The 23,046-nt window shown below is 34.4% G+C and overlaps 4 protein-coding genes across 7 annotated transcripts; 1 reads left to right on the forward strand and 3 right to left on the reverse strand.

Annotated features, from left to right (window-relative positions):
• Positions 1-133: 133 nt before the first annotated feature.
• On the reverse strand, positions 134-4,161 carry LOC103834515 (TOM1-like protein 9). Of its 2 annotated transcripts, none has more exons than XM_009110584.3 (9): positions 3,819-4,161; positions 3,296-3,374; positions 3,118-3,216; positions 2,917-3,030; positions 2,578-2,738; positions 2,101-2,182; positions 1,826-1,911; positions 1,090-1,742; positions 134-965 (listed from the first exon to the last, which is right to left on the reverse strand). In XM_009110584.3, exons 1-9 carry the CDS (start codon positions 3,917-3,919, stop codon positions 385-387), a joined length of 1,956 nt encoding a protein of 651 aa, XP_009108832.2. In that variant the 5' UTR covers positions 3,920-4,161; the 3' UTR covers positions 134-384. The 2 variants fall into 2 exon arrangements, with proteins under 2 accessions (XP_009108832.2, XP_009108833.2); XM_009110585.3 differs by having other exon boundaries at positions 3,292-3,374; positions 3,819-4,092.
• A 905-nt stretch (positions 4,162-5,066) lies between these two features.
• LOC103834517 lies at positions 5,067-7,524 on the forward strand. The gene is made up of 3 exons (XM_009110586.3): positions 5,067-5,686; positions 6,444-6,524; positions 6,775-7,524. Exons 1-3 carry the CDS (start codon positions 5,311-5,313, stop codon positions 7,200-7,202), a joined length of 885 nt encoding a protein of 294 aa, XP_009108834.1. The 5' UTR covers positions 5,067-5,310; the 3' UTR covers positions 7,203-7,524.
• LOC103834518 (transcription factor MYB3R-1) lies at positions 7,500-12,567 on the reverse strand. 3 transcript variants are annotated; one of them, XM_009110587.3, is made up of 12 exons: positions 12,127-12,567; positions 11,797-11,919; positions 11,628-11,682; positions 11,407-11,464; positions 11,153-11,247; positions 10,910-11,013; positions 10,678-10,806; positions 9,018-10,548; positions 8,493-8,764; positions 8,269-8,383; positions 7,929-8,147; positions 7,500-7,788 (listed from the first exon to the last, which is right to left on the reverse strand). In XM_009110587.3, the coding sequence occupies exons 2-12, from the start codon at positions 11,856-11,858 to the stop codon at positions 7,669-7,671; spliced, it is 2,760 nt and encodes a 919-aa protein (XP_009108835.1). In that variant the 5' UTR covers positions 11,859-11,919; positions 12,127-12,567; the 3' UTR covers positions 7,500-7,668. The 3 variants fall into 3 exon arrangements, with proteins under 3 accessions (XP_009108835.1, XP_033132645.1, XP_033132644.1); XM_033276754.1 differs by having other exon boundaries at positions 7,553-7,788; positions 11,797-11,922; positions 12,133-12,567; XM_033276753.1 differs by having other exon boundaries at positions 7,553-7,788; positions 11,797-11,932.
• Positions 12,568-12,813: 246 nt separating this feature from the next.
• Positions 12,814-15,826, reverse strand: LOC103834519 (la protein 1). Its single transcript, XM_009110588.3, has 10 exons — positions 15,624-15,826; positions 15,470-15,548; positions 15,225-15,374; positions 14,669-14,811; positions 14,418-14,566; positions 14,229-14,351; positions 13,820-14,132; positions 13,570-13,717; positions 13,419-13,482; positions 12,814-13,161 (listed from the first exon to the last, which is right to left on the reverse strand). Exons 1-10 carry the CDS (start codon positions 15,672-15,674, stop codon positions 13,062-13,064), a joined length of 1,320 nt encoding a protein of 439 aa, XP_009108836.1. The 5' UTR covers positions 15,675-15,826; the 3' UTR covers positions 12,814-13,061.
• Positions 15,827-23,046: the final 7,220 nt, after the last annotated feature.

Consider the following 23,046-nt stretch of genomic DNA (forward strand, 5'->3'; position numbering starts at 1 on the left):
ATTTTGAATGTCTACATAGAAATTACATAAAAACTATATCCAAATAGACAAAATACATAAACTCTCTAACTAATACTTAAATTTATTGCCAATTGAAACAAATAAAATGACGGACAGAAAAGAAAAACAGATGGATCAAAAAGGTTTATAAATGGAATCTCCACGATGGCTGAGTTCTCCACAAAAGATTTTCTTTCTCTACAAGAAATATACAAATCCATCACCGGTCATAATCAACAGCAATTTATAAGGGAGGAAGAAGATAACATATGTACAAGACAGTAAAATCAATTGATCAGAAGCTTGTAGAAGAGTTAGCTTGAGTAAAGAAAACGGAGTATGTCTACTCAGAAATCAGGTATCGATGGAGGATTTTTGTGTGTTTTACATGGTACCAGCTCTTCCCGAAGTCGGTTTTGTAGTAGGCTTGAACTTGGAGATGTCAACGAGATCCCCAAATAGCTTATCCTCTGGTTTATTCTTAGGTTTTGTAGGAGGAAGATAAGACGTGGTAGATGATGATGATGATACATGGTGCGAAGTCTGGTCTCTCATGGATAAACCATACATTTGCTGGTCCAGATACGGTCTGCCCCCTTGTTGCTGCTGTTGGTTATAGCCATATCCATATCCTCCCATCTGGGTTCCATACGCCTGTTGCTGTTGTTGTTGAGCATAATACTGAGCCATCATCATCTGTTGCTGTTGTTGTGCTTGATGAGCTTGGTTTGGCATTGGCTGTTGCATGTACATACCGCTACCGGTTTGCGGCATTTGAGGATATGGACTGTTGTTAACTGGTTGTCCTGTTTGGGGCATTTGAGGATATTGTTGAGCATGTGTGAAGGCAACTTGTGTCTGATGCATTTGACGAGAAAATGGACTTCCTGACTCTGCAGTGGGACTGTAGTCTTGGTGCTGAGCCTCCCATGGGGGAGGTGGAAATGCCATACTGTCTTGGGCACCTTCACATACAAAATTACCACAAATAGAACATATAAACATTCTCCTGAATCCAAAAGAGTGAAATGCTTTCTCGTTGCTATGTCTGAAAAGTAAAGGTTTGTGGCTTAAACTCAGATATATTACCATAAGATGGTTGTTGTGTTTGTTGCATCTGGTGTGCAGGTTGAGCATTCCAGGGAGAAGAGGCCCCTTGCCCGTATGATGGCTGCTGCTCAAACTGTGAATAACCCGCTTGAGGAGAAAATCCATTGGATTGTTGTAATCCAGCTTCTCCAGCTTGACTAGTAGGTTGCTGGTGCAATTGAGGAGTCAAAGGGCTACTCTGGGGAGCTGAACTGCCAGTAGGTGCAGTTGCAATACTTGGACTACTAGTAGTATTGTCTGAGAACATATCGATAAGGGCAAGTGCATTTTGATCTGATGCAATCGGACTTGCTGGTTGAGGAGGTCCAACAGGAACAAGGGCAAGGTCATCGCCACTGAGGAGGTCTATCTTGGAATTGGCTGAGCCATTAGCTACAGGTGGTGCTGGGAGGGCTAACTGATTTAGAACACCGTTACCAGAGCTTGATGTAGCTCCGTTCGCCAGATTACTGCTGTCCCCAGTATCAATAAGAGGACCATCAACATCTACAATGGATTTTCCCGTCTCAGACTTGGGCTTCTCGACTTGAACAGAAGTTCCAGGTTTTCCAGAAGCGATTGCTTCATAACTGGTTAAGACCCGCTGCAAGTCATCGTTCAACGCCAGACCTTGACATAACAGAGACTCGTCCCTGGATAAAAAAGAATGGGTGAGGTAAAGAAGATTACAAAGACAAACAATATGTAACTAGAGAGGAGAAGAAATAGCTCTTACGAAGTTGAGTTGATTAGATGTACGACTCTTTGTTTGTATGTACGACACTGCTCCACCAGATCGACCATCACCTCCTGTTTAAGGTCCTAGAGAAATCCAAAAAAAGAAGGATTCGCATCCTGAGATACGTATAAAGCATAAAATATTAAAGTCCACAATGGCAATGTCCAAGAAAAATCCCGAAATGCTGCTCTTATTCTAGTATACTTTGCACTATAGTATAGCCAACACTTGCAAACAGGGATTTATATTTCTCTGCAGCTAAATCGCGTTACCTCCTTGTTTCCCGGCTCTAATGCACTCAGCATTTCCGCAAGCACATCCATGATACCTTTTGCATTTTGAATCTCTGACAAACTGAAAAACAAAAGAATTTGACATACAATACAATGAACATTGAGAATATATCCTGAGCAACAATGGCATGCAATTACGTCCTAAACAAAGAAGCAAACAGGCGCAAAGACAAGACAAGATTGAAACTCCATTAATACACGTGTTTTACAAAAACTAAAAAAAAAAGTTATTTAACTGTGGTAGTTTTTTTGTTCAAATCACGTCTCAACTTCGGTTTACCCTATATCTAGGCTTACAACTACAGTTTTTTCTGCTAATACATGTCCTTAGAACAAAAAGTAGCAAAAGTTATATTAACAAACTTTGTCAAGTAACTCAAGTAACAATATCTTCTATTCTTTTGTTAAAAAATTCATCAACTTAAAACGGCGGAGTTGCAACAGAAGATATTTTACCTCAGTGTCGGAAAATCTGGCTCTGCCGAAGGTTCAGGCATATCATTACCAGGTCCAGCATTACGAAGATTTGGAGGGTAAGACGTCAAAGGCTGTGTTTGTGGAGGTGTAAACACAGGTGCTGATCTCTCTGATCTCTGAGGGAAAACAGCTCCAGCACGCTGAAAGAGACATGAGTCAGCAATGGTGACGAGGAAAGAATAATGGACGAAACTGTATCAGAATTCACAAAGGATCTAAAAGGAATTAAGTATGAGACATATTGAAACTCAAGTATGAGACATATGGGACATCCAGAACCAGAAGCAATATATATCCCATAATTTCAGTAGACCCTACCAACAATTCCTGGTATCCTGCATAGTATTGTGGATATCTTGCCCTGGGGCCACCAAAGGCCTCTTGCCATGTATCAATAAGGACCAGGATCTTCTCTTTGACATGGAAGTCCGGCTATATGCATCAGTAGATACCTTGAATTAGAGAGAGATAAATATAATTAACTTTTTCCGAGAAGACCAATTTTGAAGAACCTCTTACCTTTTTCTTAGCTATCCGAACCATCTCATGAATAACACCCTTCTCAGCGACATGCATATGAACCATGTCACCACAGTTCTTCACTATCGTCTCAAGCAGCTAAAACATAACAAATGCATGATGAGCGAATATACACTACCATTTCAAAACAAACGAGAGATATTGGGAGCTCACTCACTGTTAAGGCAAGAAGTTGAGTTTTAGGATTCCTGCTACCAATCCGTTTCTTAACGCCTTTCACAACATCTTTAGCTTGCCTGGAAAACAGAAAAACCAGTTTCAGACATCATGTAGGATCCGTCTGATCTGATAAGTAAAAACCATTTATGTACCTGTTCCAATCACAAGGCATATAAAGGGAACAACTTGCCAGATTTTATAATTAAAACGAATACAAGAAAGACTTCCTCCTCAAAACGTTGACTATATACAGAACAAATACTAACCAAGTCCACTTCAAGAGAGTTAAAATTTCAGAACAACAAACACATAGTAAAAAGAATCTGTTTTTCTTGAAGCTTAGTCAAAAGAAGGCAAAGAGTAAGTTTACTGTTAAGTTTCTTACTGAACCAACAAAACACTCACACAGATTCAAATCAGTATAGAAAGTTTCAATATTTGTCAGGAGACTAGTTGACAACTTTAGAGAGAGAAAAAAGAGACAAAATTGGAGGGAGCAGAGAGGCAAACAAACAACATACACAGGATCGCTGTTGAGCATGTCACAGATCTCGAGGTTCATAGCCCAATCGGGTCCGATCAGCATCTCGCTCGTCGCTCTCTCCACCATAGCGTTCACCATCTTCGCTTTTGACCCCACCCAGATAAAACAAAAACCTCCGACAGAGAAGCGAGAGAGAGACCAATTCTCAACAAGCTTTGACGGGAGAAGAAAGCAGCCAGCCGTAAATAATAAGACCACGCCGGCGAAGAATCTTTCGCTCACGTCAAAGCTTGTCTCTTTCCTCTTCCCTCCTTTCTTTCTAGTAGAATTGTTTATTATTTAATTTTTTGATATTTTTTCTGTTCTTCAGATGATCAGCAGATCATTTTAACGAATTAGCAAATCAAAAAAAACGAATAAGAATAATCTTTTGGGAAAGGTCCTCTAAGTGTTCGACACGTGTCCATCTAGTTCTTTGTGTCTGATTTCGGTTTTGGTAGACCGTTGGTTCGACCGATCAATAAAATTACCAGACCAAAAAGAAAGCTTTCACCATCTAGATTTGGAAGTTTGAATTTTCGCTTTGATTTTCCAATTTGTATAGAAATTTATGATCATTCTGATATTTATAAAATTTATTTTGGTTTTAATCGATTATTTTTAATTTTTGGTTTGGTACTTCAAATAATAAAATTGGAAATCAACTAATTGCCTAATTTTTAGGTTTAATTCAATTCCAATTGGTTCTAGTTTTTTTCAAAAAAAAAAAAATTGAATAATTTTTATAAAAGTTCCAAATAATTAAAAATTGGAAATTTCAGTTTGTTTGGTAGACCAGTGTTACATCCCCTGATCCCCTAGAGAATGATCTACGAAGCACCCTCGTGGCACTACACCATTGTTGGTCTATGGGATATAAAATGATAATATTGGAGAATGACTGCAGAAAAGCAATAGACATAATGACAAAGCTTTACATACTCAATGCCAAAGCTTTACATTTCAGTTTATATAACTGGATCAGGGAGTTAAATAGTGGGTGAATCATTTTCGATTCCAATGGGTACAAATAAATGTGCTGATAAACCTGCAAAAAGTAGACTGTTATCATCTAAATTTTTTGTATTTCGTGATTATGAATATGTGCCAAACATGTTAAATCGGTTCTTGATGATAATAAAGTATGATGTTATAAGAAAAAGTAATTTGAACATTTTAAATATTTTTGGATTAAAATACTCAGGAGCTAATCTAACCTTTACATTTCTTAACGGAAATTAGATAATTAACTAAAAGATGAGAGGTCTATTTGTAAATAATTTCCACACCCGCCGGCAGTTGCCGTATCGCTTTACACGCGCTGTTTGTTCCTAAATCACCACCACCGTCTTTATCCTTCTTCCTCATTTCTCAAACCTCCCCATTTTTCCTTCTTTCAAAACCTTAAGATCTAGCTAGGGCTCTTCCCCAAATTCAAATTAAAAAAAAAAAATCCTATCTTTGGGTAAAGGGCTTTTTCAAATTCTTCAATGGCGATCATCGGAGACGCGTTGCGTCAAGCGTTTATGCCGAAGCAAGAATACGAGAGCCTCAGGGAGGAAGACAGAGCCTGGATTAAGCTCCAGAGGCCTGTGCTAACGTCGATCGTGGCTTTCCTTTGCTTCGTCATCTTCACTTGCACCGTCGTCAGCTTGAGAATCGTGTTCCCTTCGAATGTCCTGAGGAGGCCCTTCTGCAGCGACGTAAAGGTTCAGCCTTTGCCTACGTATGGGAAGGCTCGCGACTCCGATCTGTTTCCTGGGGCTTTTTACTTGACGGATCAGGAGACTGTTGATTTTTACTGGATGGTTGTTTTCGTTCCGTCGACGATGGTCTTCCTTGTGTCGTCTGTTTATCTTGTTGCTGGTGAGTGTCTGTCTCGGGAGCTGAGCTTGCTGTTTTTGTGTGTTTGCCACTGAGTGCATTTGATCATGTGCAATTGGTTACGCGAGTTATCTCTTGATGTTAAGCACGTTTTTTTAGCAAAAGGCTTATACTTTTTTGGACTGGTGGTGAGGTGAAACAGTGTTATAGAGGGTTGGTTGATGTGTCCTCAAAACCTGATTAGTTTAGTTCTGTAAACAATTAGTTTTGAATGAAGACATGTCTAGTTCTGTGTTGGCTCAGTTTTGTTGGGGTTTAGTGGGTAAGCCTTTAGGAGAGTTGGTATACATTACTTTGGTAAATCCAGTTTATTCCTCTGCTAGATTTTTCCCTTATATATAGTAGAGAGAGAGAGGGGTTTACGGAAGCTTAGACAAGTGTTCTGCTATGCTTGATTTTTTCACATGGAAGCCCTTCTTAGTTCTAACTCTCTGAGTTTTTGAGGGTTCTTGCTTTTCAGTTGAATGATAAGAGTTTTATCAAAGTGAGCCAGCTTTGCTGACCACTAGAATATAGATCCTTTCATGTTGCCAAATAAATTGAGATTCTAGTCGCATCTATTCTCTTTTCATCCATTCCTTTAACATGTAACTCTGACAACATGGAAACATTGTCAAATGCTATCATTCTAAATGGCTAAACCTCTCTACTATCTCTCCTTTGTATTATCTTTTGTTAATCTTTTCATAAATGTGTGGTATGTCTTCTTCTTATTTTCGCTTATTTTGCTATACTGTAGGAATTTTTGTGGCGTATTCCGTCCCTCACCGTCACTGGTTTCTCAAAGTAGTTGAAAATAACTACTGTGCTTCAAGAAGAGGTATACTCTCTACTCTCTCCATCTTATATGTATATACCTTTCCATATATGTTTTTTATTTTCCATTCGTGCGTGCAATAGATTCATTCGTTTTCAATACCACTGTCTGGTTAACTTTATGTATATATAATAATCCTGTTTCATCTACTATCAGTTATGATGTTTCCACCTTTGAGAACCTTGCCTTCAGAGCTTAGCTTAGAGCTCAAATAGGTTATTGATCTTCTTTATCCTGTCTGCTAAATCCACAGGTGGGGTTCGTTGCTTGTCAATTCTGAATGTAGTGTTTGCTATCATCTATGGTCTCCTCGCTATATTTCTCGGCTCAACCCTCCTGACACTAGGAAGCAGCTGTTCTATGCCATTGTTTTGGTGCTACGAGATATCTTCATGGGGTTTGGTAATCTTGTATGCTGGAACTGCTTTCTGCCTTAGAAGAAGAGCCGCTTTAACGATAGACGAAGGAGAGTTTGGTAACAGAAATCATCAGGGCTTGGAGATGCTTGAAGCCAATCCTTTGGTATTCACGCCAGAGGTTGAAAGACGAGTGAACGAGGGCTTTAAAGCATGGATGGGTCCATCTTTGTTATCATCTGATGAAGAAGAAGATGAATCCGAGTTTTACAACGAAGTTCCTAATGTAACAGCTCATACTCTCTCTAGCAGGCAAAGATCTTGAATATTGAACAGAAGAATATGAAGTATGACACTTTCTTAGTCCTCCAAAGATGGGTTGCTTCAGAGTGTGCTCACCCGAGTTTATGGACGGATCATGAGAAGATTGTAATCGGAAGATAAAATCAGAGCGGTTAGCAATGTCCTAGTTGTAGATATTATTACATCATCAAGAATGGGGTTTGCTTCTGTCGTTGACCAGTTATTGGTCGCTTTTGATCCTGTTTACATTAGCTATTTCAGGAGGCTAGGCCAGCTTATTTGTGTTTTGTAACCCATTCATGAATTAAAAGTTAATTTCTTGAGAAAAAAGTATATTTTCACTATTTTATCAAATTGTAATCATGTCCAGAGTTGAAAAATCAACACGTTACAAAAAGAAATCAAGAGAGTGTTCATATATGGTATGGCCAAAAAATATTGAAGGCGAGAATGTTCCTTCAGAGCTCTATGAACAAAAGCAGCCTTTACTATCTGCAACTCTTTAGAAGGTAAGATGATGGGCTCGTGTAGCCGCGTGGAGAAGACGAGGATACCTTTGCTTTCCCCGGTGTCACGCAATCACTGAAGTCCAAGGCGCGACACTCCACCTAGATTTCCATCCAGAGTTGGTTCAGACCAAGTCAACTGATAAACTCAAACTGCTATTCCTTATATCTCTCCCAGTTCAAGATTCAATTTTCAACATTAAAGTAGACTAAGAGCATAAGAAGAGGGTTGAAGCTGCTACCTGGGATCGGTTTTCCAGTTGATCGTGAGGCCAGAGCTGATTTTCTTTCCCTTGAATAGATCTGTTCATCTGTCTCTTCTTGAGTATTGTTTCAGGTGTGTCATTACCCAAGACTTCCAAAGCATCTGCATATGCCGTAGCTGTGTGTTCACTCAAGTGCTTCATCAGTCCTATGGCATCATAACTTCTCTCTCCAGGACTCATAAAGCACCCAATATCCTGAGAATAAAAGAAAAAGAACAACGAATATTTGTCCATCAGCTGGCGCTTTAGTCAAAGACAAGAAGCAGAATGTCCAGAAACTAGTTTCATTCATAGTTAGTATTCCATCTCACATTACCTCAAATGTAATTTCCGGAGGCAGGTTTGGGCTTTGTGAGAACGAACCAAAGAGCAAAGGAGATTTCCATGGTGATGGGGTATCAAGGAGTTTTTTAAACGGAGTTCCATCAAATCTGTAAAACGAGTGGAACCAAGACAACTTAGAATAATACTTTCCAGCAAATGTATGAATCAACAGAAAAATCAGGTATCAAACACATACAGAGGAAAGGGAAAACTTACATGCTATAGTTTTCAATAATATCAAGACTGCTCTCTGCAGTATTGGTGTTAATTTCCGCGAATGCTGATAAAGGAATAGAGTCTGTAGTGAATGGAAGTTCGGATGAGATTTCTCCAGTTGGAATCGTACCTACTGACTTTTCGTGTTGGTTCGATAGATCTTTTGCAACTGTATTCACTTCGTTATCTGGTCTAAATCCAGTTTTATCAGGAGAGCTCAGTTTCATCTCAACATCATTATGATAAGCCAAACTTCTACGAGTTTCTTGGTCCTGATGCAGAGGAAAGCAACAGATTTAGATATTAAAGCCTTTAAGGTTAAATTATTGGATAAGTAGCACCAGGGATCAAACTATGAGCCTTGACAAAAACAGTCAAATAACTAGATGCAATGTGCTTGAACATTCCAACAAGAAGAGATTTCAATAAACTAGATTGATGTGTTAAGTAACGAGAAGTTCACTAGCAAACAATGTATATCAAACAGTGCACGTTAAAGTATGTAGAGTGAAAATACGGACTTACAATTTTGGCTGAAGTCACTACTCCTGACTCCAAGGTCTCCTTTGGGTCCTCTTTGGCTTCAGAAGAGGAGGCACCTTTATTGTCATCTCCATCATCAAGCATAACATCTAAGCGTGAAAAATCTTTAGCCAAGGAGGAAGCCTCAGCACTTTTAACCATTTTTCCTTTTCTCCTATCAAGCACAGGTGACAGAAAGTCCCTATGCCGCTTCTTTAAGATGGCTGGTGCACCACTGAAACTTTTGGCAGCATCTTTAAGCATGACGTCAGGGGTCTTATCATGACACGGTGAATCCCATAACCTTAACGGAGTTGTACAACTCATCGAAGAAATCATCAACTGGCGGATACCAAAGGGACTGTACTCTTGCCGTAAATCACTACTTGATGGTGCAAGATCACAGCTGAAGAAAGGAATATCTGCACTTGGAAAACGTGGAGGTTCATAGCAAAGAGTTCCTTTGTCTTTTTCAGTTGGCTTATCGTCAATAGGAAAATGAATCTTCTTCACTCTAGCAGGAGAAGAAAAATTATTCAGAGGCACTAGCTTCAAAGAATCCTTGGGAATATATGATAGATCCTGCTGTCCTGGGATACCATCATTATCATCAATGCCATGGGAAGTTACAAGTCCATCAGCGTCGATGAAACCATCATTTGTATCAGTTTTACGTTCTAATGCAGTAGAACCAAGAAGGTGACAACCTTGAACAGTATCATTAGAATCATTGCGGAGTAGAAGTGAGTCCTTCATATCAGAATATAACAAAGGAACACTACTATGACCCGCCCGTCCCTCAGAATTTGAAGGATGCCAGGACAAAGCTGGAATGTTTCCAATTTCATTAGCATGAGATCCGTTGGCTTTTTGAGGCTCAACCATGTTCTGACCTTGCTCACCATAAGATGTATCGCTATCTTTCATGTTATTTGGGAAAAGAACCATACAGCACTCCTCGTCCGTGATCAAAGTTTGAGGTTGTGGGTGAATATCTGTGTCCGAGTTTGGCGACGAAGGTTGATCACTTAATCTGACTGAATTTTGAAGATCTTGGCATGCTTCATTTCTTCCTTCTCCGGCCAGGTTATGGGTCAATAAATGAGGACAGTCACCCTGCAAGTGGTCCTCTGTAGCTGTGGTAGTGCTAACCTCAGTTTGGTTCTGATACTTCTTTGAGGATTCTGCATGAGATGGAGAGTTTGAGATTTGCTGTTCTTTTCCTGAAGGCAATTCAGGAATGTAGAATTCTTCATCTGCAGGTTTAACCTCATCTAGTAAATCATTGGTCGTCTGTGAACAACTGAAAACAGTTGAAGCTTGGCTGCACTCTGATTCTTCTGCATCAGCCCCTGGCGTGAATTTACCTTCATCTCCACTGCTGGGCGTCCACGAGGAAGATGAAGCGATGGATCTGTTCTGAGGGGGAATGAGTGGCGAGCTTTGACACTGATCTAAAAGTCCTGATGCGTAGTAGGAATCCAACTTCTTCTTAACTGAGCTGTTCCAGTGATTTTTTATTGAGTTGTCTGACCTATGGAAGCATAAAAGCAAATAAGAAAATAATCAGAGAAAGAAGGCTAGACCATAATCATCACCAGAATAAGCATAACAGACCACTGAATTTTTAGGACACAGGTTACAAAAATTCTATAATATTTACCTTCCTGGCAAAAATTTCATTAGATCTGCCCATTTATTCCCATAGATTTGATGTGCACGGATAAGAGTCAGTTCCTCTTCCTGGGTCCATGCATTTTTATTAATGGCAGGGTTAAGATGGTTATGCCACCTACATCAATCACAATATTGTTCATGTGTATCCAAGCAAAACTTAAAAAGTGAAGTACTAAACGTCATTTCATTGGCACAAGAAGTAGAGATTATGCTCATACCTTTCCCTACATTGCTTTCCTATGCGCCCAGGTAAGTGCTGACAAATAGTAGACCATTTCGTTGGCCCATATTTTTCTACCAGAGCAATTATTGTGTTATCCTCCTTTGAAAATATGGAATAAGATAAGATGTCATGAAACAAGTTACATAGATTAAACATGTACGACAATGGAAACGATCACTCAAGCTTGAACAAAGTTGAGTAAAGCATATAACGCAATTCAACATAGTTAGAAAATCACCTCTTTTGACCAGGGTCCTTTCACAAGCTCTGGGTTCAAGACCTTTTGCCATCTATGAAGACACTGGACATCAGTGCGATCCTTAAAACACTCAGCTGAAAAGGTGGAACAAATAAAATCACACATTGCTTTCACCATTCATTCAAGGCTACAAATAAACGAGACAGCTAACATAGAGTATTGTTAATTTTTTATGATCTTTAAAACGTTGGAAACTAAACTAGGACAAGAAGAGAATACGCTACTTGACTTACCAATCTTCTTCCAATTCTTTCCTTGAAAACGCTCAACAGCCTTGCACAAGACTTGGTCCTGTTCCAGGAAAACAGAAAATTTCAGACAGACAAATCTTCAGTAGACACCAAGGATAGCTAATGAAACCACAAACTGCACATCTCTGATTGAGAACTTAAATGATTCACACAACAGTTGAAGCACGCAAGAAGCAAAGAAAAGAAAGACAAAAGGAACACACCTCTTCGGGAGTCCATTGTCCTTTGGTGGATCGTCTTGCAGGGCCACATGTCCTCCTATGAAAATGAAAGTGTTTAACACATGACAAAAGAGGTTGCAACAATTATCCTGAGGACGTCTTGTTCGATGCTACTAGTAAAACCTCAGAAGAAAAGAAGTGAGAAGCATACCCGTGACTCCCTTTCTGAGTACCTTGCAAACCATCTTGTGGAAGATTGGTGGGGGCTTTCATCTTAGCAAGATAAGCAATGTCACATTATCCCAAAGTCGGTGCCTTTCGGATCGTAATAAGCCTTCCACAACAAAAAAATTAAAACTTTAAACTTACAACGTAACTCGGAATAACAAATTAGCATACAGTAGTCAGCAAAAGAGTTTTAACATTCCCAGAAACTAAAAAAGAAAAAAGCTTCCAATCGAAATGCAAGTGTGGTTTTGAGAGAAGCTTGAAAAATAGATTTTTGATCCTTTTGGTTCAAAAAATCAAATCAAAATAAGACCTTAAGAAGAAGAAGAAGACAGTGGTCGTATGGATCAATCGAGAATAAGGGGGAGCGTATGTAAGGCTCAGAGAAGCAGATCCACTAAATCCAGAAAGTAATCAAGACGAGAGAGAGAGAGAGAGAGGTATTCAAACATGGAGAGGCGGAAATGGAAGTGAGATCAAACGAAAGGGAAAAGATGATCTCAGCCGTTCAACGTCTCCCATTAAAGTTCCTTTCCTACGCCTATATTATTTTATACGTTTTCTTAATTTTCTGTTCTTTTCTTTCGAGATTCTTCATCGTTTTTCCCTTTTTTTATTTAATTAACGCTACTAACAAACAGCTAACAACATTCAAATAAGCATTAGGCATTCATTAGTATATATACTTTTCCGATTCAAAGAGCAATTAAAATGGAACTTGTTTTCTAATTTAGATCTTAGGTGGACAAAGTCAAATACATGAAATAAATCAAAATAAGTTTACCTAATTAAAACATTTTAAGTAATCAGTGAGTTAATTACTTGGACTATTAGAATACTTTCTGTAATTAACACAAGTTTTAGATCCTCACTTGCTTAATAATTTTTGAAAAACTTTCCAAAACATGATTAAGGTCAACCTATAATAGGAAAGAGAGATGCTCATAATAAACAAAGAATAAGCAGCAAATTAATAGAGCTAAACTTCTTTCCAAAAATATTAAAAAAACGAAACCAGATATGATATTTATCCAAAATTTGCCGAAAAAATAGCAACTACTACAAAATTTGCTAGCTGATTTTTCTAGTCATAGCATATCATCACCAAACAAGTCACAAGTAGATAATAAAGGTTTCGACTGCGAGGTTGTAATAAAGATCGCAACCACAAAATATATTAAAAGCAGAAACAAGTCAAGTCACTAGCTAGTAGCTACAAATAGAGACTAGAAAGAGTGTCGTCAACCATCATGCTTCCACCTTCTGAGCTTTGTTCCAGCGACCACCCGGTGAATCAGATCCCCTCTTTCTCCCGAACCTCCCTCTTCCTCCTCCTCGTTTTCCTCCCCTGCACACACACACACACAACCCAATTTTCTCAGTCCGATACCGAACCACACTTCATGTTGAAACCCAATGACCACCAACTTTTTATTAAAAAAAAAACAGCAAGACGAATAAGCGGTAAAATACAATTTCAGCATTAAAAAAGTACATAATATGTGGTTTATGTTCGTAATTTTGTTGTTTTATATAGTTTACAGTTAGCAACTAGTCGCCATAAAACCAAACATAACATATTCAAATACCAAAACATGTACCCACCTTCCTCCACGGCCACCCTTGTCTTTGCTGCGAAGGAGACCCCAGTACTCCTTTTCAGCTTCGCCTGCCACCAAAAAATATACACATTTTAACTGAAGTCGGACAAGTATAGTTAAAGATAAGATGGAAGTTTAAAAATGTGTTTTATTACCGGTGAGAGGTTCTAGGACAGCGATGAAATTCTTCACGGATAGTCCACCTTCTTTAGCCAATACTGCTGCTGCACGGGCTTTCTGGGATGCTTCTGGTTCATCAAACCTAAGGTAACCCGTCTCTGCTCCCATTTTGAAATCCACAAACTTCACAGTGACAAAACAAACAATTTGAGTAATAAAAACCAAAATGCTAAAAAGAACAAAAGATTTATTAGCAATGATAATTCAAATAGGATGTTTATGTACCTTGACATCACCGAATTTTCCAAACACGGCCTTAAGATCTTCACGCAACACAACTTCTTTATTATCTTTATGGGTAGCTAGAGCACCCTTTTCTTCTCTCTCTCCATTCTTAGTTGGAGAGTCAGGAGACTTCTCTTCATCTTCACCCTCTGTTCCTTGGCCCTGAACCTGATCAGTGTTTTCTGTATCCGCAGGCTTTGATTCATTTTCATCCATTGTCTTAGCAGTTGGCTCTTCAGAACTCTTCTCTTCTGTGGTACCTTCTTCATCTGAGCGCTTTAGAGTGAATGAAATGATCAAACCCTTGGGATAGCTACAATATTTTAAAAAAAAAAACAGTCATAGTAAGTTCAAGATCATTAATAGCAACAAAAGACAAGAAAGTTTATAGCAGTACTGAAATTCTTACTTTGCCTCATAATCAGAACCGCTCTTATGATCAGAGCCGTTCTTCTGATTTGCAGAACCCTTTTGAGGACGGTAGTCAGCAAACTTCTCTTCATCTTTCTCCCTTTCATCATCAAACTCTTTCCTGAAAGAAAATATTATCTTGTAAGTAACGCATCCAAACAGAATGAAATGAGAAAGCGTGGATTACTTTGGTTTCATGTCCAAGTCAAGACCAGCAAAGACCAACTTTTGCTTGATAACATTCTGGGCATCCTCTTCTGTAGGGAACTCTACCAAGGCAACGCCACAAAACACTCTCGTCTCTGCAACATGGCGAGGCAACCTCAAACTATTAACCTGAAAATAACACACATACATATATATACAACCAGTTAAAAAAAATCTCACTATTAGTATTTTTCTCCAAATTTTTATAAATCAGTCGGATAATGAATTTACCTTTCCATACTGGCTGAAAAAGGCTTCCACATCATCCCTTTTAACATCAAACGAGAATGGTGAAGCAGCAACGGTCCTAGCATTAAGTTGTTCAATCAAATCTTCTAGCTTCAACATCTCTGTACTCCTACCAACCTTTTGCCCTGTGTAACCAATGGTGGATTAATACAATGTTCAAAGATACTTCTCCAAACTGGGCATAATCATGTTAACAAGGGCTATATAAAAGACAGGTCTGAACGTAGACACTTCTAAATATGAAACTCTTAACACAAAGATGTCACCACCTCGTTTGAATCAGTAGCTATCATAAACTTAACCAATCGAAATTTGATTACATCATGCGTTTATGAGGTCAATAAACTGTTCAAGACATATTTCTCCAAAGTGGGCATAGTCATGTTAACAAGCCTTGTGAGTTCGGAATACAAGAGACATGTATGTCTCAACTAACACTTCCCCTATATATGAAACTCCTAACACACAGGTTTCACCACCTAGTTTGAATCAGTAGATGCACTTATATGATTAAGAAAAAAAAAGAGGAAACTTTTACCATCTTCAGAAACCTTGAGAGCCTTAGAGGTACGAAGAGTATCAGCAACAGCTTTGATGGTATCTTCAGGAATCTCATCTCCTTTGGAATCACCCAACTTCAAGTATCCTCTCATCTTACTGAATGAACATATCAACGCCAAACTAACCACTGTTCTCAAAATCCAAACATTACAAGAATCAAATCATCACTTAGCATAAAATCACAATAAAGCGATTGAACTGTTTGAAAGTTAGAAACTTTACATCCATCTTCACTCTGTGTAACTGTCTTCTTCAAGAAATCATCAATGGGAAGGTTACTATCACTGAAGTAGAACTCCACCTAAAGAATCGAATATCGATGTTAAAAAAAAAACTGATTGAAGCCACAGAGAAATAGAAGAGGAGAGGTTTGAACCTGACGGAGAACAGTTTTGGCAGTTTCTTCTGTGAGACAAGGGATCGACATTGTTGTTAACTGGTTCGAGAGGCAGAGGAGAAGAAAGAAGGAGAGAGAGAGAGAGAGAGAGAGAGAGAGAGAGAGAGAGTACTAGGTTTAGTCCGCGACAGCTTCGGTAGTCAAATTACAATTTTATATTTTTACTTTAGTTTCTGCTTTTGATCCTTTATTTTCAACTATAAACCCGGGCATTTTACCCGGACCCGAAGATCCGATCTGAAACCAACCCAAAAAAACCAGATTTGGGTAGGAACCGACCTGATCAAATTACCCTATCGGATCTTGTTGCAGGGGATCCACAGGTCTTAGACCCGACCCGATCCAAACCTGATGGGTATCCAAATTAATAATGTAAATTAAATAAAATGCATCAAGGAGTAATCGAAGATGGGTTATTTGCCTAGAGAACATGGGAGACAATGAATTGTTGTTGTATCTCGCATAGTTTAGTATATATACACATTTTAATATAATGAAAACACAAATTTTGAATAAAATTTTGAATATTTTCGGATATATAAATATTTTCAGATATTTTTTTGTAGTTTTAGATCTTTTTTAGATCGAACCCGAACCTAACCCGATCCGAAACCGAACCAAATTCGAACCGATAAATTCTAATTACCCGAATTGATCTAACTATCTAAGATCCGACCCGACCCGGACCCGGCACGATCCGAACCGACCCGTAACTGAGAATTTAAAATTATCCTATCGGGTCCTAAACATTTAGATCCGAAAGATCCGGACCCAAAAGGACCCGATCCGAACCCGACCCAGCGACCCGAATGCCCAAACCTATTTTCAACTTTACATTCGTGATACCTAGAAGTTTACTATCTATCTGATTTACTCCCACTATGCTTTACAATTACAAAATTTACCTACAGAATCATAACGCAGTCAGTATAGAACGCCCCAGAGACGAGGAAAGGCCAACATCATAGCTAGGAAATTTTGCTTCCTTGGGTTTATCGGTCTTACAATGAGACAGAAACGTGTCTCTTCCTTTGCTTCAATGTAGTTCATGTCAATAATTACATATTTCTTACCTACTTTTTGTTGTATATTTTAAATCTCATATTCATTATAGAATATGTGTTGATATTACAAGAAAAAATAATTTATATCGTCTAAATATATTATGCATAATGTATTTGGCTTATGTTAAGTTAAAAATAATTACAAGAAAATTATAACTCTAAATAATATACGAAAGACACTCAAGAATAACAAAATTCCTAATTAGTTACATGGCAAATTAATGCATTTACTATATAAAACATAAAAAAAAAAAAAAATTGACAGCAAGATATTTACAGACTCATACATAAAAAAAATTAAGTTCTAAGATTCTACTGAACTAAAAATAATAACTTACAAGCATGAAAAACCTCATATGCCAAGTTCTTATTTAATACCTATTGGATTCATCTAACAATATATATATATATATATATATATATATATTTAAAAATATATATAATTTATGAAATTAAATTTGTAATATTAATGAACATATTTTGACTAAGACTAAGGAAATATTCAATCATAATAATAATCTAAATCAATAACAAATAACAAACAATATCTTGACAAGATATTTTCTATATAAAAAAAATAACATTTGACACCAATGGTAAAGATATTATAAGGTAAGGAATTTATTTTTATATTATTTTGACTACAAACAGAGAAATTAAGCTCAAGGATATTTTGATAAAAAATTTCCTTTTATGCAAATTTATGTTATTATATATATAACAACATAAATAAAAATAAAAAACTAAACAAAAATTAAGAAAAGTTCATACAAAATGGTTTCTCCAAAAACATATTGATCGCATTTGTTTTCACCATTTTCTTGTAGTATCCAATGTTCATTGCTACCCATGTATTTAATTTCACTTGTTTACTTAAATTTATACTCCTTTATTTATCTAATTATAATTTGTAACATTCCAATGATTCTGATTTTATATATACTTTGACGTAAAACAAGACTACAAAAAATGCTACCTTCCGTGTAAACAAACATCCGAAGGATGTGAGAGGTTTTGTGCAGCTAGAACATTCAGTTGGTTGGCGAATGTATTTCTGATTTATGTTGTTGTAGGTCAAAAAGGCCAAATTAACATTATTAAAGATTACACATTTTGTACTAGTGTCAAGAGTGCTAATAAAGATCCAAAACAATTAGCAAACTGAAGTTACTTTGATAAAGAAATCATCTTTCCTTAAAAGAAATAAAAAATATTAATTCAACATATAAGATATTTAAATGTAAATTATCAAAATTACTAGTGAAACAAGTCCACATGTACTAATGGTGAATTCAATAATTTTTTGGATAACTAGAATATATATATATTTTTTTATTTTGATATTTTTTGGCGCATAACCTTTGATTCTCTTCTTAATCGAATAAACACAATTGGCTTTGATATGTTATATTTGTAAAGTATAACATTTTGCGAGTATGGTTTTGATAGCAATCTTGTAGTTGAAACACCATTAATTCGTCCTCGAAGAAACAATATATATTGTCTTTGTACTTTACATCAAAATATTAAATGGATTAGACAAAACATATAGTCAGGATATTTATTGTTAAAAATAGGTTTTTACTAAACCCATAATTATTTAGATGCAACTAAAATATTTTTTTTGTACTAATACATCTACCCGTGTATCATTTTTCACTCAAATATAATATCAAAAACTGAATGATTTATTTGATAATATAAATGTAGTTCATGTCAATAATTCCATATTTCTTACCTACTTTTTGTTGTATATTTTAAATCTCATATTCATTATTGAATATGTATTGATATTAGAAGGGCAAATAATAGTAAAATATATGTTGATATTACAAGAGAAAATGATTTACATCGTCTAAATATATTATGCATGATGTATTTGGCTTATGTTAAGCTGAAAATAGTTATAAGAAAATTAAAACTCTAAATAAAATACGAAAGACACTCAAGAATAACAAAATTCCTAATTAGTTATATTGCAAATTAATACATTTATTATAAAACATAAAAAAAATTAAGTTCTAAGAGTTTAGTGAAATAAAAATATTAACTTACAAGCATGAAAACCTCATATGCCAAGTTCTTATTTAATACCTATTGGATTCATCTAATAATATATATATTTAAAAATATATATAATTTATGAAATTAAATTTGTAATATTTATTAACATATTTTGACTAAGACTAAGGCAATATTCAATCATAATAATAATCTAAATCAACAACAAATAACAAACAATATCTTGACAAGATATTTTCTATATAAAAAAGAATAACATTTCACACCAATGGTAAAGATATTATAAGGTAAGGAATTAATTTTTATATTATTTTGACTACAATCCAAGAAATTAAGCTCAAGGATATTTTGATAAAATTTTCCTTTTATGCAAATTTGTGTTATTATATATACAACATCATAAATCAAAATAAAACACTAAACAAAAAATAAGAAAAGTTCATACAAAATGGGTTTCTCCAAAAACATATTGATCGCATTTGTTTTCACCATTTTCTTCGTAGTATCTAATGTTCATTGCTACCCAGGTATTTAATTTCACTTGTTTACTTAAATTTATACTTTTTTATTTATCTAACTATAATTTTTAACATTCCAATGATTCTGATTTTATATAGACTTTGAAGTAAAACAAGACTACAAAAAATGCTACCTTCCGTGTAAACAAATATCCGAAGGATGTGAAAGTTTTTGTGCAGCTAAGAACATTCAGTTGGTTGGCGAATGTATTTCTGATTTATGTTGTTGTAGGTCAAAAAGGCCAAATTAACATTATTAAAGATTATACATTTTGTACTAGTGTCAAGAGTGCTAATAAAGATCCAAAACAATTAGCAAACTGAAGTTACTTTGATAAAGAAATCATCTTTCCTTAAAAGAAATAAAAAATATTAATTCAACGTATAAGATATTTAAATGTAAAATATCAAAATTACTAGTAAAACAAGTCCACATATACTAATGGTGAATTTAAATTTTTTTTGGATAACTAGAATATATATATTTTTTTTGATATTTTTTGGCGCATAACCTTTGATTCTCTTCTTAATCGAATAAACACAATTGGCTTTGATATGTTATATTTGTAAAATATAACAATTTGCGAGTATGGTTTTGATAGTAATCTTGTAGTTGAAACACCATTAATTCGTCCTCGAAGAAACTATATATATTGTCTTTGTACTTTACATCAAAATATTAAATGGAATAGACAAAACATACAGTCAGAATATTTATTGTTAAAAATAGGTTTTTACTGAACCCATAATTATTTAGATACAACTAAAATATATTTTTTGTACTAATACATCTACCCGTATATCATTTTTCACTGAAATATAATATCAAAAACTGAATGATTTATTTGATTATATAAATGTAGTTCATGTCAATAATTCCATAGTTCTTACCTACTTTTTGTTGTATATTTTAAATCTCATATTCATTATTGAATATGTGTTGATATTAGAAGAGCAAATAATAATAAAATATATGTTGATATTACAAGAGAAAATGATTTATATCGTCTAAATATATTAAGCATGATGTATTTGGCTTATGTTAAGCTGAAAATAATTATAAGAAAATTAAAACTCTAAATAAAATATGAAAGACACTCAAGAATAACAAAATTCCTAATTAGTTATATTGCAAATTAATACATTTATTATAAAACATAAAAAATTAAGTTCTAAGATTCTAGTGAAATAAAAATATTAACTTACAAGCATGAAAAACCTCATATGCCAAGTTCTTATTTAATACCTATTGGATTCATCTAATAATATATATATATATATATATATATATATATATATATATATATTTAAAAATAGATATAATCTATGAAATTAAATTTGTAATATTTTTAACATATTTTGACTAAGACTAAGGAAATATTCAATCATAATAATAATCTAAATCAATAACAAATAACAAACAATATCTTGACAAGATATTTTCTATATAAAAAAGAATAACATTTCACACCAATGGTAAAGATATTATAAGGTAAGGAATTAATTTTTATATTATTTTGACTACAATCCAAGAAATTAAGCTCAAGGATATTTCGATAAAATTTTCCTTGTATGCAAATTTGTGTTATTATATATACAACAACATAAATCAAAATAAAACACTAAACAAAAATTAAGAAAAGTTCATACAAAATGGGTTTCTCCAAAAACATATTGATCGCATTTGTTTTCACCATTTTCTTCGTAGTATCTAATGTTCATTGCTACCCAGGTATTTAATTTCACTTGTTTACTTAAATTTATACTTCTTTATTTATTTAATTATAATTTTTAACATTCCAATGATTCTGATTTTATATAGACTTTGAAGTAAAACAAGACTACAAAAAATGCTACCTTTCGTGTAAACAAATATCCGAAGGATGTGAAAGTTTTTGTGCAGCTAAGAACATTCAGTTGGTTGGCGAATGTATTTCTGATTTATGTTGTTGTAGGTCAAAAAGGCCAAATTAACATTATTAAAGATTATACATATTGTACTAGTGTCAAGAGTGCTAATAAAGATCCAAAACAATTAGCAAACTGAAGTTACTTTGATAAAGAAATAATCTTTCCTTAAAAGAAATAAAAAATATTAATTCAACATATAAGATATTTAAATGTAAAATATCAAAATTACTAGTAAAACAAGTCCACATATACTAATGGTGAATTTAAAATATTTTTGGATAACTAGAATATATATATATTTTTTTTTTGATATTTTTTAGCGCATAACCTTTGATTCTCTTTTTAATCGAATAAACACAATTGGCTTTGATATGTTATATTTGTAAAATATAACAATTTGCGAGTATGGTTTTGATAGTAATCTTGTAGTTGAAACACCATTAATTCGTCCTCGAAGAAACTATATATATTGTCTTTGTACTTTACATCAAAATATTAAATGGAATAGACAAAACATACAGTCAGAATATTTATTGTTAAAAATAGGTTTTTACTAAACCCATAATTATTTAGATGCAACTAAAATATATTTTTTGTACTAATACATCTACCCGTATATCATTTTTCACTGAAATATAATATCAAAAACTGAATGATTTATTTGATTATATAAATGTAGTTCATGTCAATAATTCCATATTTCTTACCTACTTTTTGTTGTATATTTTAAATCTCATATTCCTTATTGAATATGTGTTGATATTAGAAGAGCAAATAATAATAAAATATATGTTGATATTACAAGAGAAAATGATTTATATCGTCTAAATATATTATGCATGATGTATTTGGCTTATGTTAAGCTGAAAATAATTATAAGAAAATTAAAACTCTAAATAAAATACGAAAGACACTCAAGAATAACAAAATTCCTTATTAGTTATATTGCAAATTAATACATGTATTATAAAACATAAAAAAAAATTAAGTTCTAAGATTCTATGAAATAAAAATAATAACTTACATGCATGAAAAACCTCATATGCCAAGTTCTTATTTAATACCTATTGGATTCATCTAATAATATATATATATATACATATATATATATATATTTAAAAATATATATACTTTATAAAATTAAATTTGTAATATTTATTAACATATTTTGACTAAGACTAAGGAAATATTCAATCATAATAATAATCTAAATCAATAACAAATAACAAACAATATCTTGACAAGATATTTTCTATATAAAAAAGAATAACATTTCACACCAATGGTAAAGATATTATAAGGTAAGGAATTAATTTTTATATTATTTTGACTACAATCCAAGAAATTAAGCTCAAGATATTTTGATAAAATTTTCCTTTTATGCAAATTTATGTTATTATATATACAACAACATAAATCAAAATAAAACACTAAACAAAAATTAAGAAAAGTTCATACAAAATGGGTTTCTCCAAACACATATTGATCGCATTTGTTTTCACCATTTTCTTCGTAGTATCTAATGTTCATTGCTACCCAGGTATTTAATTTCACATGTTTACTTCAATTTATACACCTTTATTTATCTAGTTATAATTTTTAACATTCCAATGATTCTGATTTTATATAGACTTTGAAGTAAAACAAGACTACAAAAAATGCTACCTTCCGTGTAAACAAATATCCGAAGGATGTGAAAGGTTTTGTGCAGCTAAGAACATTCAGTTGGTTGGCGAATGTATTTCTGATTTATGTTGTTGTAGGTCAAAAAGGCCAAATTAACATTATTAAAGATTATACATATTGTACTAGTGTCAAGAGTGCTAATAAAGATCCAAAACAATTAGCAAACTGAAGTTACTTTGATAAAAAAAATCATCTTTCCTT

This window comes from Brassica rapa, chromosome A08, assembly GCF_000309985.2.
Source record: "Brassica rapa cultivar Chiifu-401-42 chromosome A08, CAAS_Brap_v3.01, whole genome shotgun sequence".
Lineage (NCBI taxonomy): Eukaryota > Viridiplantae > Streptophyta > Magnoliopsida > Brassicales > Brassicaceae > Brassica > Brassica rapa.